Here is a 17,776-nt window from a genome sequence, read left to right as displayed (position 1 = left end):
GGGCTAAATGTCAGCTCTGATCTACCTGCTGAATTGAGTCCAAGGGCTGCCAGTTTCAGCTTCTGGTCAAAACTCCGGAAGAGATTAAGAACGGGTCCTGGATGGCAAGATGGGGCTGCATCTCAGAAGCAGCCCTATGACAGTAGTCGTGCTTACTTTTTTTTATGTGAGGAATTCATATCAAGTGATGCCACACCTGGGTCACTTCACTGAAGTTCCTGCCCGCCTCCTGCAGTCATTTTAATTTTCCACCCATAGATTAGGTTTTCACAAAAGGACTTCCCGTCTTACAAGAAATCCTGAGGCAAAGATTTACAAATCCTGGCTACCTGCTAGAAATGGGAGGGAAAGGAAAAACAGAAACAGCAATCCCTAAATTAATACTGCAGAAAGCATCTAGCCACATCGGCATCTCCAACTCCGACTGGTCCAGCTCCAGACTGCGCTCCACGAACCTCCCCTAACCCCAGGCAGCGGCGCCCACCTCTAGATGCTGACAGCACAAGGTCTCTTCCCTTAGATTACCTATCACGTGCCACCCGTGATCACAGGTGCCTCGGAAATAAACTTCAAAAGCCCCGTCTGGCACCCCTCGCCCCACCCACCGGCCCCAAGAACGTTAAGTCTTATCCCTCCCCTTCACACAGCCCCGGCTCCAGCCAAGCAGGAATCCTCTCCCGAGATCTCGGGCAGGCACAGCGCCTGCCCTGCTCGCAACAGTTCCTCCCCCGGGACGCCTCCTCCGGGAGGCCTCCCCGGACTCCCCGGGCCTCCTGACCACGACCTCATCGCCTTCCCCGAGTCGGCGGGGCCCGCGCCCCGACCGGCCCAAAGCTCGCTCAATGACCCCACAAAGGGGTGTCCGTCGGCCCCACCGCCGCGCACCTGCTGGGCGCCGGGCACCGAGGTGGCGCCGGGACAGGCCGGCCCCAAGGCGCTCACTGTCTACACCAGCGAAACAAGTTACCGGTGCCGTGAAAGGAACTGGGAGAAGCCACCATCCCGCTCAGCTTCCCCGCCCCGCGCTCGCGGCTCAGTCTGCGCAGGCGCATACCCCCGTCCCGGCGTACCCCGCGCCCCTCCCGCCCCGCCCCGCCCCGCCCCGCCGGCCCTCCCTCCGACAGGCCGCGCGGCCCCGCTGCACGCCGGGAGTTGTGGTCTAGGCGTGGGCGGCGCGCACGGCTGAAGCGCGTGGCAGGAAGCGGAAGCGGAAGCGGCTGCCGCGGCGCTAGCACTGACGTGTCTCTCGGCGAGGCGCGGCGCTCCAGAGCAGGACGGGCGGCAGCGGAGCCTCGGTCGGAGCGTAGCGGAGCCGAAACGCGACCCGGAGCCCGACCCGGAGCCCGACCCGGAGCCAAGCAGCCGCCGCCATGGCGAGTGAGTCCCTCGGGACAGCCCGGGCGCGGCCGGCGCGGGCGGGACCTCGCTCCCCGGCCGTGAAGCCCACCCGGCCCGCGCCCCTGCCCAACCTGGCCCCGCGGACGGCTTCCCGGGGTGGCGCGGGGTCCTCCAGCCCTAACTTTACTCTTGTCTTTTCCCCCAAAGTCAAGTTTCTGGAAGTCATCAAGCCCTTCTGTGTCATCCTGCCCGAAATTCAGAAGCCGGAGCGGAAGGTGAGTCCGGGGAAGGCTTGGGAAAGCTGCCTGCACCCCGTTAAAGTGGCCCCAGCACGCCGAGTGGACGCCTCCTTCCCCCGAGAGTGGTCCGGGTGGCCTGCTTGGTGGGAGCCTCCACCGAGCCGCCGAGCTTCGATTGGAGCATTCTCCGTGGAAGTTACTCGGGCGGGCAGAGCCTCGGGTTTGCTCTGTCCCGAGGTGGATCCCGGCCTGAGTGAGTAACGCCTCGAGGGCCTCAGATACCCAGGTTGAGCGCCCCTTCCCGCTTCAGCTCCCGCAGAAGCTGATCGTGGGCGGGTCCTTCTTTTAGGAGATGCTTTTTGTATCCAGTTGCTACAAGGAGCTAAGAGCAGGCACTTTTCTCTGTACGGTCGAGTTTGCGCTTTTTCCGTGGGCCGTCACCTTGCTGAGAATCAGGGCGTTTTGTGACCCGTGCTTTTACAGCAGGTGCATTAAAACATGGAAAGATAGAGATGTAGAGCTGTGTTGAATCTTTATCAGAATTTTCGCTGCTGCACAGCTTCAGGCCGAGACAGTGAGTGTTGCCAGTGTAAGTAAAGCTATGAAACAATGAAGAAGTTTCATTGGGTTTTTACACAGAATTAATAGGAATATGTTTCTGTCCTGACGTTCTTTGCATCTGCCCCACATACGTGCTGCCTTTGATGGGCTAATATGCAAAGTTGTGTGTGTGTGTGTGTGCCCTCAGTGCGGTAGAAATGGCGGGGCTCTGGAGGCAGGCCCGCCTGGGACCCACCCTTCACACAGCCTCTTGATAGCTGTGTGACCTTGGCCTTGTAACTGAGTGTGGTGCATGAAGCAGTGGCAGTATGTGCAGGGTACAGCAGTGGCTCCAGAAGGGATGAACCCTGGAAGACATGATGCCTGATGGTGGCCTTGAAGGAGGAATAGAAGTGTCCTTGAAGGAAGGGAAAGGAATTCTAGGGTAAGAAGAAATATAGAGTGTGCTAAGGCAGGGAAAACCAGTGTGGTGGGGGGGTGGTGTTAGATGTGCTTCAGTGTTGATAGAACGGAAAGGATGGGTGGGAAGTAGTGGGAGCCATCGGAGCCGGACAGATTAGAAAACTGCTCTGGGGTAGGGTAGAGGGTGAGAGCGCTGGAGGGGCTTCTGCCATCGAGAGTGAACTATGGGAGTGGCCTAGGAGATGGGGGTGGATGGCGGGCTGTTAAGAGGTAGAGTGACAAGACTTGGATAAACAGTTTTCGATGTTTTGCTGTTGAATTTGGCTGCATCCAGGAGAGGAGATTTGGTTTTTTAAAAATGAGGAGTCTTGTAAAAATTGTCCACTCTTTTTCCATCAAGAGTCATTTCCATACAAGCTTGTTGTGTTACTGGTCAGCCTGACGTGGTGTTGCCCTCCTTGGTCTCCTCCTGATTTCTTGGTGGGATCAGATGACCAGAGGACAAGTTCTGTGAATTCTCCCCAACTTCACGTGGAGTATCTGAATGTCGAGTCCCTGCGCCTTTGTGTGGTTGTCTTGTTGAGGCCTGTCTACAGTGGTCAACACGGAGGCACTGCGGCCCCTTGCTGACCAGAGAGCCAGGACTTCGACTCCATGCTCATTCAGACTGCAGCTTAAAAGAGTGTTTCTTAAGAACACGATCTTGTCCATTTAGTACCGTCGCTCACAAGGTATTTCCATGTTAAGATCCTTAGTCCACACAATAATTGCTGTGTGTTTTTTTAAGCCCTTTAAAGCCATTCTTGCTGTGCAGGCAGCAGGTGCTAGTGAAGACACTTAGGTTTTAGAGCAGAGGAGCCTTGGGCCGGGGGTCTCAACTTCCCTAATGATGCTTATTGGTCATCCATAAGATGACTGAAGAGTCACCTATCCTAAAGTTAAACAGATGCTACTAGTAGTTAGTGGGTAGGTTGAACACGCAGCTCTCTTTCACCCTTCCAGTGTTTATTACATTGTTTTACCCTAAATCCATGGAGAATACACAAAGAAACAATCACAGATTGCAAATTAGTTGACTCCAGAATAACAAGATTTTGTCAGTTACAAAACCTTATCAAATGAGAAGTCATTGTTCATGTGTTGTAAAGGCTGGTCTGATTTGGGAATCCCTTTCTATTGCAACATTCTTTGATCTTGGGTCTGATCCTGAACTGTTCATGCTGATGGTTAAGAGCACAGGCTTTGGAGTCGAACCCATTACAGCTGTGGGATTTGGGACAAATTACCTAGCTTTTCTAAGATTCAGTTTTCTTGTTGGAAAATAATAAGATAACGTTACGTGGTGTGAGGATTAAATGAGATGATGCACACGAAGGTCTCTGCATCTGTGCCTTGTGCGTAGAAAGCACGCAATACATGTACTTACGCTTGGTGCATGGTTTGGAGTGTTCAGGGCTCCTCTGGTGAGCAGAGAAAGGGGTCTGATCAGAGTCTGTTTCTGTTAATTTGCTTACGAAGATAACTTGTTGCCTAATTGGCTCTATTCTTCTGTAGATTCAGTTTAAGGAGAAAGTGCTATGGACCGCCATCACCCTCTTCATCTTCTTGGTGTGCTGCCAGGTGAGCGCGCGTTTGGTGTTCCAGTGTCGGGGTGGGGATGTGAGGGGCCGGAGACAAGTGTGCGGGCTGCTCTCTGCTTGTTTCCAGATCCCCCTGTTTGGAATCATGTCTTCAGACTCAGCCGACCCTTTCTATTGGATGAGAGTGATCCTCGCCTCTAACAGAGGTAGGACTGGCCCTCTGCATCCCCTGTACTGTGCGGGCTTCACTGGCCTCCTTCAGTTAAAGTACCGGCCTTGGCTTTACATAGGGTTCAGAGCGTGCTGTGCTGAAACATAGCCTTAGTAAATGCCAGCGTCAGCACCCAGGCATGTCATCCTATTCAGAGTTGCTTTGAATGCAGTACAAAACCTGTAACAGCAAGATAAGTCTACATCATAGAGAATTTCTTAAAACATGGAAAAACTAGAATGCTTTTTAAACAGCTGAAATGATGACATTTCTACCTATCTGTCTCCTGTTTTGATAACATTCTTTAGAATATGTAATTTGTTTCTCAGCTGTGTCTTTTCCATATCTACAGGTTACATATACATGTCCCAAAAAAATAAATACATAACAGTGTATTGTATACTCTAACCAGTTACCTACTTGGGGTGAAGCGGGATTTTGAATGCTTATGCTGATAACTGCTTTTGATTAACTCATTTTTAAAATACGTTTCAAATTAAGTTCCAAATCAGTTGGAAGTATAGCCCATTTTAGCATAATGGAAATAGAGGTTTATTCACAACTAGATAGAATTGTACTGGCCTCCTTTCCAGACTCTGGAAATTATTTGAATGTTATCCTTTCTTATTAACTGATGAAGAGACGAACCTTTCTTATCTCTGTACAACCAGCATGAATCTGTTTACGGCGAATTTAAATGCAGCGATCAGTTTAAATGCCATGTGATTCCCTAAACAGAATAAGATGTTACCTGGCAGACTGAACAGAATGAATTGAATTACCCTCTGATTGCTGATATTTTGGGGTTATTCTCTGAATTAAATACTGCTGGCAAACTGAAACACACTGGATTTGTATCAGGGGCACACGGTCCAGTTTCGCTCATTCATTTTCTTAATAACGTCTTGCTTCTCCATGCTAACTTCGGTTGTACTTTGCCTCCCCCTTTCCTTAAGGCACACTGATGGAGCTGGGTATCTCTCCCATTGTCACCTCCGGCCTCATCATGCAGCTCTTGGCTGGCGCCAAAATAATTGAAGTTGGTGATACCCCGAAAGACCGAGCCCTCTTCAACGGAGCCCAGAAGTGTAAGTGAGATTTTGGATGATGTTCAGATGTCTGTAGTTGAGAATTTGAATTTGCTGCAAAGTTTGGGGCATCAGAAGTCCTTTTGGTTTTTGGGGGAGGGGGTTGTTGTAACCTCCGTGGCCCGCCAGCCCTGCCTGGCCTGGCTCCGTGGCCTGTGTTAGCCAGAGAGCACTTGGGGCGGCTGGACAAGGCAGGGGACGGGTGTCGTGCCCCGAGGCTGCATGGTCCAGGGAGGTCGCCCTTCACCGCCACAGTTTCCTTAGCACTTAGAAGGAGATAATGTCTCCTTCAGAGCTGTTGGAAGAATTCATTTGAATAATGTGTGTAAAACATCAGTGAGTGCCTGGCATGTAGTAGTTACTTGGCAAGGGTTGTATTTCTTTTTTCTGGGAGTTTAAAAGGATTCATCTTAGGGGAAGGATGGTCCTCTCAACTTAGCTCTGCCAATTACCAGCTTTGTGAGTTTGGGGCAAAGTTAGATGACAGTTCTTATGTCCCAGTTTCTTCATCTATAAAAATGGGGATAATAATGATACTTGCACAGTAGTAAATAATAAGCGGCACTGGTAACAGTGACCAGTCATCAGAATTCACCAAGTTCAGCCTGACTGAGCTGACATGTATTAATTAGGAAATGATATTTGCAGTTTCCTATGCAGTCATATTTTCTTCCATACCAGCATGTTTTACAGATCTTAAGTTAGTAGGTTAAAGAGTTGCGTAAGAAAGAGTAATCTAACTTAAACTTGTCAGTTTCAGATACAAATCAGGATTTTTAAATATATATGTGTGTTACTTGTCAGAAGTACAAATCAGCTGTTTCCTTTTTGGTCTTGGACAATTTTTGTAGCTTTTCTCTGCTGTTTTTTCTGCCTTAAGAATTCAGTCTTATTGAGCACTTCTTAAGAATTCAAATAGGGACTATATTTGACAGGCACTTTGGAGTAAAATTTTATTTTTTTGGCAAACTAAGCAGAAAAGCTGAAATTGAAGCCCAGTCCCATACTAAGAGATCCATCTAGCATCGTGGACTCAGTAAAAATGAGTGGATTCCATTGTGCGTCACAATGAAGTGTAGTGAATGATACAGGATACAAGACCATCTACTGAAAGGAGAACCTCCCTTAGGAGAGCTTTGTGGCAGGAGAAGTGGGCTAAGTGCATTGGCGGCACTGTGAGTTCTTTCCTTAACTGACACGTTAAGCAAACTGGGAAGGGATTACTTCATCCCCGTCAGTGTTCTGTGCCCTGGACCCAGACCTTGAAGCACGAGCCTGTCGGGCGGCCTGGCGAGTGGTTCTCCCAGAACCCGAGCTACCTGATGCCCTGAGCGCGGGGGCTGCAGGCTGGGCTGCCTCTGAGTGTTGTCTCAACACCTGTCATAAGAAGCAGGTCTGTCATGCTTCAACGCTTTCTCTCCTCCCGTCACCGAAGAGAAGTGAATTTAGGAGGAGGTGGAATTAAAGAGCTCACGCGCTTTTGTTGCAAGCGTTTGAGTTATTGTGTATTCTTGTCACTTTGACCGTGCGGTTGCTGAGCGTTTCCTGGACGAGCCCCTTGGGGGCAGGGTCAGTCGTGTTCACCTTTGTTCTCCCAGTGCCCGGCACGGAGCTGGTGTCTGGTAAGTGGTTCCTCTAGGACCGTGGGGTGGCCCACCCTGAGAACAGCTTTCTTCTGATTCCTAGTGTTTGGCATGATCATTACCATCGGCCAGTCCATCGTGTATGTGATGACAGGGATGTACGGAGACCCTTCTGAAATGGGTGCTGGGATCTGCCTGTTGATCACCATACAGGTAAGGTTAGGCCGGCACCCCCTTCCGAGGCGCCATCACACCCACACTTGCCCAACAACAGATCTGAATCGAGCATAAAAGGACCTCTTCCTGAGAAGAAGCCCGAGCCCTGTGCTTGCCCTTCTGAATTCACAGAGGAGCCTCCACCAGCCAGTGTGTCCCCTCAGCCTTCAGGGCCCCCGGCAGAGAAGCCAGTTCCTGAGGGGGGGACAGCACCACGCCGTGGGGAGCAGCAGTGCAGTCTCTGCGTTTCTTTACTTCTGTTGTTTAACATTCACAGCTCTTTGTTGCTGGCCTAATTGTCCTGCTTTTGGATGAACTTCTGCAAAAGGGGTACGGCCTGGGCTCTGGGATCTCCCTCTTCATTGCCACAAACATCTGCGAGACCATCGTGTGGAAGGCGTTCAGCCCCACCACCGTCAACACCGGCCGAGGTGAGACCCTGGGGACAGGGTTCCATCGGTACCTCTCTTCTGATTTTTCTCCGTGCATCTGTAAAGTGTTTTAAAACACAGGTTTATGCTCATGATGATATGTAACTTGCATTTTTCACCTTAAGAGTACGTCATAGACATTCGCCCTGCCAGAGTACATTATCCTGCCTCATTTTTCTGAGCACAGCGTGGATTTCACTGCAAGGATGAAGCAGGTTCTTTCTACAAGCCTTCCTCTGGTGGACGTCTAGGTTGTTTCCAGCCTTTGCTGCTATTACAGCAGTGAGACGGTGAACATCATCATATGTTCATCTTTACATGTTTTGACAGTTGCTCTCAGTAAATAAGTTTCTAAAAATGAAATCACTGAACCAAAACACTTGGTTATGCAAAGGGCAACTTTGTAAAAGAGGCAGGAACTTTGGTGCTCATGAGCTGGGTTCAGATGCTGGCTGTGCCCTTGGTTGCCAGGATTCAATGAGAAATAACATGAAATTGTGTGATGCCTGGCTCACAGTAGATGCTTGGCGAATGTGAGTATTCTATCTTAATACCCACGAAGAGTGCCAAGGAAATCTTGTTACAGAGGATGTTTTTAATGTAAAGTTCTAAACATTCAGGGAAGTATGACTGATTAGGAAAGGAAAATCAGCTTTTTTCATCACTAAATATGTTATTCACTCAAAAGAGTCCCGTGAGAAATAAATATTCACGCACATTTGACTCTTCTTTGAAGTGAATGCTGGAAACAGAGTCCCTGACCTGCAGAGACCACATAATCTCATTAGTGAGACTAAAAATAGGTCCCCAGACCAAAGAAGGCCATTCTTGCTCTTTTCCTTGGGCCTCTGTCGAGCTTGCTCTGCTTCCTGGCCGAGTTTTCCTGGCTCTGTTGCTGGCCTGCATCCCTGGGCACCCTCTTGTGGTAGGGCGTGAACTCCGCTAGAGATCGGCCGTGTGGTAGGCACACGTGTTGTCCTTTCTGCTTGGCCGTCGGTGTGAGGAGCAGAGAGCCCAAGCCCGCCTCGTCCGGGCAGCCTGCACCCCAGAGCTGGGGGGCTGTGCTGCCCGGGAGTCCCCAGGGACGTGGGTTAGGCAGCTCTGAGCCCCTCCTCAGGCAGGACCCCTTCGGCTGGAGCTCAGCAGACCCTGCTGTTAGGACTTTGCAGTTGATTGTTCCACACATCTGGTGGCCATTGACTCACAAGCCAAGAAAATAAGATCAGTTAATTCAAAGAGGTAGAATAGCCTGTTTCTGCAGGTTGAAATCTCTACAGAAGAAACAGAAACGAGGGCTGAGAGCCCTCCCTGTGTCCCTGTGGTTATAGGAGCAGGCACTGTGAGTCACAGAACTAATTCCATCTCCTCTCAGTTTTGGCCACTAGGAAGCTTAGAGCCAAATTGAGTTGCTTGTTCCTTTACCTTCGCCTGTAACAGGAATGGAGTTTGAGGGCGCCATCATTGCACTGTTCCACCTGCTGGCCACACGCACGGACAAGGTCCGGGCCCTTCGCGAGGCGTTCTACCGCCAGAATCTCCCCAACCTCATGAATCTGATCGCCACCATCTTTGTCTTTGCAGTGGTCATCTACTTCCAGGTGCGTTCAGATCCAACCCTGGGGAGTTTTGACGTCTGCATTTAAGGTTCAGAAGGGCTTGGTGGGCGTGTCCCACATCCACACCCCAGGGGTAGTGTGACCCATCGTATCGCACTGAAATGATGAAATGGCATTTGAAGGAGCAGGTTCTGTGGCATCACGGGCACTTGCCTGAACTAACACAGTTGAGGCAGATACAACGTTTCTGAAACCGTGTTCCTGTGGGTTGGGACTGTCAGCAAATAGAGAAGATTTGTTTTCAAGGTCTTACAGCTCAAGAGAAGTGAAGAGTAATCAAAGCCGAAGGCCTCACTGCTGTCTTACCCAAGTTAGTAGGTGCTTTTAGGCCGTGTCCTCATCCTCCTGAGACCTGTGAGTCTGCGTGACTTGCTTCTGAATGAGAGACCTGAACTGCCCGTTGCTTTTCTGTAGTTGGATTGGTCTTTGTATTCTCTGATCAGCCGCTTTGTATCCTGACATTTATTGAAAAGAGAAGAAGGGACAGCAGTTGAGAAAGCAGTTTAATGCTTGTGAAGAGGTATTTATACCGCCACATGCTGAGGACTGAACACATCTGTTCCTTCAGCCAAGACTCTTAGTCCGATGCCTGGTGAATGACAGGCTAACTCTTCCCGGGCTTGGGGTCGGATTGTTAAGATTTTATTTTAAATCTTCTATATTCTGAACTCTGTTCTAGGCACTAGGCACTGGGAGATTGTAAAAAGTACACAAAAGAAACCGTTTCTATTCTCCACTGGTTTCAGAGGGTGAGGTTACGCTCATAGGAAAGTAGAAGAGCCTAGCTTTTCTGTAATGGCGAAGAACACCCTGAAGGTGGCTGTGCTGGCTGCGAGGCGTGGAGGCCCTGTCCGGCCTCGGTTGGGGCTCAGGGAGGGCGCTGGAGCGCCCGTCGGAACTTCCTGTGTATTCCATGTAGATGTGGCTACGACGTGGTGGGCTTTGTTTTTGACAGAACACTGTGCTGTGCTCGGGGGCATTTTAAGCCAGCCTGTTGGGACCCTTCTGTTGGTGTGCCCCCGAGTGCAGTGCTGGCTGGGGAGGGGGTGTGGGGGGCTGGGCACCGCCGCTCGGGGCAGCTCCCTGGGGGCACGCCTGGCACGTGGCTGGAGCGAGGCAGTGAGGGCGTTTGGCTCTGTTGGCTTCTCAGGGCTTCCGCGTGGACCTGCCCATCAAGTCAGCCCGCTACCGAGGCCAGTACAACACCTACCCCATCAAGCTCTTCTACACCTCCAACATCCCCATCATCCTGCAGTCCGCCCTCGTCTCCAACCTCTACGTCATCTCCCAGATGCTGTCCGCCCGCTTCAGTGGCAACCTGCTGGTCAGCCTGCTGGGCACCTGGTCGGTAAGTACAGCGGCTTCGGAAGCCAGGTGTTTCACCCAGAGATGCTTTCTAATTGTGCCTATTACAAGCTCACACGAAGGTTTCTTTTCGGTAAGAAGCCTGCACTGTGGGCACTTGGGCAAAGCTGTTCTTTCCCACCCGCTCAGAAGTGTCTTTGCCCTGCGGCTGAGGTGGGGAACGGCACTCACAGGCTCTCGCGAATCCTCCCAGGACACTTCCTCTGGCGGCCCAGCACGCGCCTACCCCGTGGGCGGCCTCTGCTATTACCTGTCTCCTCCCGAGTCTTTCGGCTCCGTGTTGGAAGACCCCGTCCACGCCGTCGTCTACATAGTGTTCATGCTGGGCTCCTGCGCCTTCTTCTCCAAGACGTGGATCGAGGTCTCGGGCTCCTCTGCCAAAGACGTGAGTGTGAGCGACAGCTTCGGGGGGGGCCCGCCGGGGACCGGCGTTTCCCTCCTGCAAGTGGCATCAGGGCTCTCGGCCTGTCCCCCCTCCTGGGATGGTGGCCTGTGAACGTGCACGGCGCTTTGTCCTCGTTAGGGCCGGTTCCAGAGCGTTCGTGGCCGTGGACGGAGCCCAGGGTAAATGAATCCATGCTCGCCTGCGAAGCTGCAGCCAAACTAAAACTAGACTTTCTCATCTGACATCTTTGTGGCAGTTTTAAAGTTACCTTCACCAATGTCGTTAGGGTGCTGGGGAGGGGAGTCTGTGGCTGGTACCACCGTGAACTGTCTACCTGGCCCTCGACTCCACGTCTGAACTTGAACGTTGTCCTCCCCTTGATGGGCATCACGCAGGTTGCAAAGCAGCTGAAGGAGCAGCAGATGGTGATGAGGGGCCACCGAGAGACGTCCATGGTCCACGAGCTCAACCGGTGAGTGCTGGCCGGCCCTGGCAGGCTGACGGACTTCCCCGGGTCTTCCAGTATCGATGACCTTGCTAAGGGCTGGGTGCTGGACAGAGCAAATCAGCGCACGCGCACGCGGCACCTCTCCTCAGAGGCAGCCACACGGAGACAGAGCGTGTGTCCAGGTGGCCGCAGGGCGGCTGCTGAGGCTGCTGACCACGCGGGACCTTGCCGTGCTCCTGCGGGCAGCGTGCTGCAGGCAGGTCCTGCGGGGGCCCTCCAGGAGTAGGCGGGGGGCGTCTGAGTTCGGGTGAGGCTAGGGAGGCTGGCAGAGAGTGCAGGGAGGGCTCAGCATTCGGAAGGTCGGTGCTGGAGGCTGAGACCCACCGGGCGGGGCGGACGTCGTGAGTCTGGGCAGAGGGGCTGGGGGCCAGTGGGGCAGTAACCTGGGGACACAGGAGAGGCCGCCGGCACTTGGTGACCCGCTGTGGGGAAGGTGGGGGTGAGGAGAGCACCGCAGTCTGCAGGCCTCTCCCCTCACAGTGGGGCTGCCTCTTGGGCAGCTGGGTTGGCCGTAGTGAGTGTCTTAGACTTTTAAGCCAACTTATTTCAACTCATTTCTTCCACCATCGCTGGATGAACGTGAATGGTTTCCTGTAGAAGTCTGTTTACAGGATCAGGTTTTGTAATCAGGACCAGGTCTGTCCTGGGGACCATAGCTCACTCACCTCAACTGCAAGTCAGTATGGCAAATGCCAGATCATTTTCTGATTCCTGTCAGAGATGCTGGGCAATTTTGTTCATTCCCTTAAGAATTCTCTGAAGCTGAATTTATATTGCTGTTGAGTAGAAATATAATGCAAGATGCATGTGAAATTTTAAGTATTCTGGTAGCCACGTTAAAAAAGTAAAAAGATACACCTAAAACTAATAAAATGTTATATGTCCGTTATCTCTTAATAAAAAAGAAAGCAAAAAGAAACAGGTGAAATTAATTTTAAGAATACATTTTATTTAACCCAATATATCCAGACTCTCATTTCAAGTTGACATAAGAAAAGTCATAATTAGATATTTTATGTTCCTGTCTTCAAAATCTCATGTGATGTTTTCAACATCTGCTTTGGACTGGTCCCATTTCACTAGCCACATGTGACTCGTGTGGCCACTTACTGGACAGCAAGCCCTAGTCCAGACCATTAAGGTGTGAGTAGATGAGACTTTATGGGGGCCGTGGAGTGACCCCTAGAGGAGTCCGGTTCCTAACTCAGAGGTAAGCAGGTCGGCTGCCCGGCCCTTCCTGTAGCCTGGGCGAGGGAGGCCAGGCTGGAGGGATCTGCTGGCGGCCCGTGGCTGACCCGTCTCCCTCCCCAGGTACATCCCCACGGCCGCGGCCTTCGGCGGGCTTTGCATCGGGGCCCTCTCCGTGCTGGCTGACTTCCTGGGTGCCATTGGGTCTGGAACCGGCATCCTGCTTGCGGTTACCATCATCTACCAGTACTTTGAAATCTTCGTCAAGGAGCAGAGTGAGGTCGGCAGCATGGGGGCCCTTCTGTTCTGAGCCGTGCCTCCTGGACCAGGCAGAGGCGGCGTGCTCCACGACGGCCAAGGGAGCAAGGACGCCACGCTGTGGGCGCTGTCTCGGGGGTGCTGCTGTGGCCTGAGGACTTTGGTTTAGTCACCTGTTTGAATTTCACATTCTTTCATTCCACTTTCTAAAGTGCTAGAAATTTTTCAATTTGCAATTTCACTTTTCATTCTGGCATTGGCAACAGAACTGTAGAAGTGAGGTCTTACTCAGCTGACTGCCAGAAGTGACTGTCCCCTGTGTCCGCGTCACTTTTGTGTTAACCTTCGCACCTTCTCAGTGCTGTCAGCGACTGCAGTGGTCTCGGCTGCTCCCCCCCGAAGGGCATGTCTTGTTGGTTAGAAGCACAAGCAGTGTTGAAATGTCTCCGTCTCGGGTGGCAGGAGGGCGAGCGCCTGGGAGCAGGGCATGTGTCTTCCGGTGCGTGTGGGCTGCGCCCTGGCGTGTCCCCTTCACAGTCAGGTGGGAACATCTGGCTTAAAACGGGTTCTCTGGAAGACACAATTGTTTTTTCCCTTTTAAAAGTTGTTTTTTAGGACAGAGCTTCTTCCAAAAGAGAGGAACGAATTTCCAGAAGACCACTGGCCCATCTGTGCATTTTTCTGCCTGTGCCTGTGGGCTGACCTGGCTGTGCCGTCTCTCTCTTCAGTGATGGAGCCGGGCCACGATGCTGCAGCTTTGCATAGTCGAGCCTGGCTGAGCTAGTGGACATCGTGCGGAGGACCCTGAGGTGCTGGCTCTCCAGTTCCTCCCGCTGTCACTGAACTTGTTCTCCATGGTGTGTCCCTTCCCATTCGCCTCCCGAGAGGGGAGGTGCTGTGGCTGGCCTCAGATGCTACCTTCTAGGCTGAAGACTTCCCACTGGTATTTTTTTAGAACATTTTTACTGTGCTTAGGACCAAACACAAGTGAAGTAAATGACAAGATAGCTCTGATCTCTGCTTTCACCAAAACTGCCCAGCAGAGAGGAGGGCCCAGGCCCTCCATGTGAAATCCATGGTGAAATCAGGGTCAGAGAGATTTTTTTTTTTGCCAAGTTTCACCCATGTTTATATGAAAAGACTCGCAATTATGTCTAAGATAAATTGTTTGCAGTAACAGGTAATCTAGACCTTAGGAATTAGAACCTTCTCTAAGGCCTTTAGGGAGGCCCCTCTCGGGGACCAGCAGCGGCTTGGCCGCAGAGACAGCAGAGGTGAGCTCCGCAGCCTGAGGGCTTCTCCCTGCCCCGCGGAGAAAGCAGACCCCACCAGCAGCAGCGCACAGCGGCCTTCAAAGCACAGAGCCAGTCAAGGTGGCCAGCTTGGCACCCGCCTGAGTCCACAGGGGCCCTGAGACCTCACTGGCTGTGCTGCCCAGGAGACAGGCCAACCGAGGGACAAGAAGAGACTTGCCCAGCACCACCCGGCAAGTTGGCAGCAGAGCCCGGATGGGCCCACAGCCCATCGACCCCAAGCCAGGGCGCCCACCGTACCACACGTGGCCTTGTCAGACCCAGTCCTGAGCAGAGACCTGACGCCCCTGCAGCCCTGCTGCAGCCTCTGACCACTGCGTGGCTCGGGCTCCTGCCCTGCGGTCACTGGTCACTGGGGGGTGGGGCTGACCCCAGCTTTCAGGGGACTGTCACTGTGGACGCCAAAATGGCATAACTGAGATAAGGTGACTAAGAGACAAATAAAGCCAACTTTTTACAAGCCACCTGGTGGTGGTCTCTTGGTTTTCAGTTCTCCTGTGTTACCGAGGCCAGTGAGAGGAGGGTGGAGCCTTGGGTGCCTTCGGGGGTGTGCGGGGTGAGGCTTGGGCCCTGGTTTTGCACGGGGTTCCCAGGTCCCGCCTCGATGGAAGTCCCTCCTCAGAAAGGCGCGTGCCTGGAAAGCTTCCTTGTCCTGGTGATGGTGCCAACTGCACGCTCGGGTGTTTGGTGCTGAGTGCGTGGGCTGTTCCAGCACCCCCAGGAATGGACGGTGGGGCGACGTCTGTCCTGTGAGCGCAGCACCCTCCAGCTCTCCAAGTCCAGGCTAGGAGGCACTGCTGCCCTTGGCTGAGACGAGCGACCTTACACACCGAACCTGTAGGCCTGGGAGGGTCTCCGCCCCGCCCTGGGCCCCCGGCATCTTGCGGACGGCAGTGGCGCGTGCAGTGGCTGCTCCCTTGGATGTGCTGTGCAGCAAGGCTGCCGACTTTCCACTGAGCTGAATGGCAGGTGTTTCCAGGGTGAAGTGAGAGAAAACCTCCCGCTCGCCCACACTGTGAAGCCGACACACCCGTCCGGACGAGGCCTCACCCCAAGTCCACCACCACCCTCTCCTCCGTGGCCCCCGAGGACACGTGGCCAGCCTTCCTCCTGAGCCGGCTCAGCCTCGGAGTTCCCACGTAGATAGAGCCTTAGACCTCATACTGGAAATCTGAGGTGCCGTGCAGCCAGGGCAGGAGGTCCTCTGGGCGCCCTGGAGGGACAGGGCCTGGGGCCTGGCCTGTGCAAGCCGCGCGGCCACAAGAGCCAGGCGAGCAGGCACTGAAACTCGAGGCAGGCAGGCGGCCCTGTTCGGACCTCCAGAAACTCAAGTCAGAAAAGCTCCTGCCCGCAGGAAGCATGCATCCCCTCACTGCCTGGCAGTGTTGCTGTGCCCGTGGCCAGGAGCAGAGCCCGTGCGAGCAAGGCCACGTGTGGTATGGTGGGCGCGTGCGTGGCTCAGGTGACGTGGGCTGCCCCTTGGCCCTCACTGCCTGCCTGTGGCCTCTGTGCTGGGAGCCGTGGGGCAGCCCTCCTCCCCTGTGGGGCAGGCCGTGCACCAGCCACCGCCAACAGGAGAACTCGTCCTCCCACGGCTCCCGAGAAGAACCAGGCCCCGGGAACTAGACTGTGGCCAACGGTCACACAGCCCCTCCTGCAGGCACCTCTGCCAGGGGCCTCGTCGGAGCGAGGACTGGGGCCCGGGGAAACGCGCCCCACTCCAGTCAGCCGGCCCTGCTCCAGGCCCACCGCCGGCCCCTACCTGCTGACCCCGCCCCCGCCCGCTGAAGGCCTTTCCTGGGCCGAGTCCCCACCAGGCTAAGTCTTCAGCAAGCTCACATGTAGGGGAAACGGGTGAGCTGCCCATCTCCAACCGAGGGGTCAGCCCATGGCCCAGGTTAGAGGCTGGCTTCCTAACAGGAGAGCCAGGGGGTGGGCATGTGACAGCGTCCAAGGGTCAGCAGAAGCCTTGGCGCACACTGCAACACACACCATTGCCTGGTTACGGAGAGTCCCAGACGGACTGTCCCTCGGGCAGTGCCCCCCTCACTCCCCTGCCCCAAACCCTCTGGGACGTGCCATCACCCCGCCCCGAGCCTGTGGCCAGCACACCTCCATGTCACCCGTTCCTTTCACCCGGCACACAGCAGGCCCCGGGCTACACGGGGCGAGAGCTGTGTCCGCCGCCCTCAGAAAGCCACGTCCTAACAGTTGGGGTTCTGTGGTGCCCACCAAGCTTCTGGGCCTTGCCGCAGTTTCCCTCTGTCTGTCTGCCTGCCAAACTCCTGTTCATCCTGCAAAGCCCAGCTCAATAACGACAGAAACATCTAAAAGCCCGTAAGAAGGGGAGAGAATAAATTGCAGCACCTCCTTTCTGTGGAAAGGAACTTGGAGAATATCCTTTACATCCTGAGTTAGAAGAAACTCCAGGATGTGCTGTTGAGGGGAAAAAAAAAGACAAGAAGCAGAACAATGCGTGCTACTATTTGTGTTTAAAGGTAGAGTCAGGGGAGGGATAAAAAATTGACCGTACGTCATGAAAAGGCCTAGCAAGTTCTCATGAAGCTAAACAGCTACGTATCCTATGCTCAGCTATTCCACTCCTGGGTATTTACCCCAGAGAAAGAAGATGGGATGCCACCCAGAGACTCGTACAAAAAGATGGATGAACAAAGAGCACTACCCCACACAGCATCACACTCTGACGTCCCAACAACTGCTGACACAAGGGCTGGGATCTCACTATTCAAAGGCGGTTGAAAGAAACCAATCACAAAAGAGACGTCCACACGCTATGATCCCATTTTTACGACGTTGCAGAGCAGGCAAAGCTGATCTGAGGTGGGAAAAACCAGAACAGTGATGCCTCTGGTTAGTGTGTTGGAGAGTGACTGGGCAGAGGCCTAAGGGAGCTTTCTGGGGTGACAGGAACATGCTTGACACGACTTGGGTTTCGTTTGTCAAAACTCATGGAATTGTCCACTTAGGGTTAGTGCAGTTCACTGTGTATACATTTAACCTTTTAAAAAACAAATAAACAAATATCCAACTCTAGGTAATTGTACATATGCTTTAGTATTAAAAGTACATATGCATGATGTGGCCTGATGTCTGCAACTGACTGTGAAATGCTTAAGACAGGATAAAAATGGACTGAAGGATGGAGGGAAGATGGAGATCACCCAGGTGATAGGGATACGGGTATTCACAGGTTCCTGCAACTTTTTTTTCCTTTTTAAAATTGAGATATAATTGACATACATTATATTAGCTTCAGGTGTACAACATGATTCAACATTTGTATATATTGCAAAATGATCACCACAGTAAGTCTAGTTAACTAACATCCAACACCAAGCACAGTTACACATTTGTTTCCCTCGTGATGAAAACTTTTTAAGACCTCTCTCAGCAACTTTCAGATATGCAATACAGTGTTATTCACTATCATCACCATGCTCTACATTACATCCCCAGACTTATTTATTTTATAA

The 17,776-nt window shown here is 52.8% G+C and overlaps 1 protein-coding gene across 2 annotated transcripts; it reads left to right on the top strand.

Moving 5' to 3' along the window:
* Nucleotides 1-1,199: 1,199 nt before the first annotated feature.
* Nucleotides 1,200-14,746, top strand: SEC61A1 (SEC61 translocon subunit alpha 1). 2 transcript variants are annotated; one of them, XM_082414006.1, is made up of 12 exons: nt 1,202-1,377; nt 1,546-1,613; nt 4,095-4,160; nt 4,248-4,326; nt 5,288-5,419; nt 7,106-7,215; nt 7,496-7,649; nt 9,087-9,247; nt 10,416-10,613; nt 10,824-11,015; nt 11,411-11,487; nt 12,835-14,746. In XM_082414006.1, exons 1-12 carry the CDS (start codon nt 1,371-1,373, stop codon nt 13,019-13,021), a joined length of 1,431 nt encoding a protein of 476 aa, XP_082270132.1. In that variant the 5' UTR covers nt 1,202-1,370; the 3' UTR covers nt 13,022-14,746. The 2 variants fall into 2 exon arrangements, with proteins under 2 accessions (XP_082270133.1, XP_082270132.1); XM_082414007.1 differs by lacking the exon at nt 4,248-4,326 and having other exon boundaries at nt 1,200-1,377.
* Nucleotides 14,747-17,776: the final 3,030 nt, after the last annotated feature.

This window comes from Balaenoptera physalus (assembly GCF_965194825.1).
Source record: "Balaenoptera physalus genome assembly, chromosome: 11".
Classification (NCBI taxonomy): domain Eukaryota; kingdom Metazoa; phylum Chordata; class Mammalia; order Artiodactyla; family Balaenopteridae; genus Balaenoptera; species Balaenoptera physalus.
The sequence above is the reverse complement of the archived record's forward strand: the minus strand, read 5'-3'. Positions and strand labels throughout refer to the sequence as shown.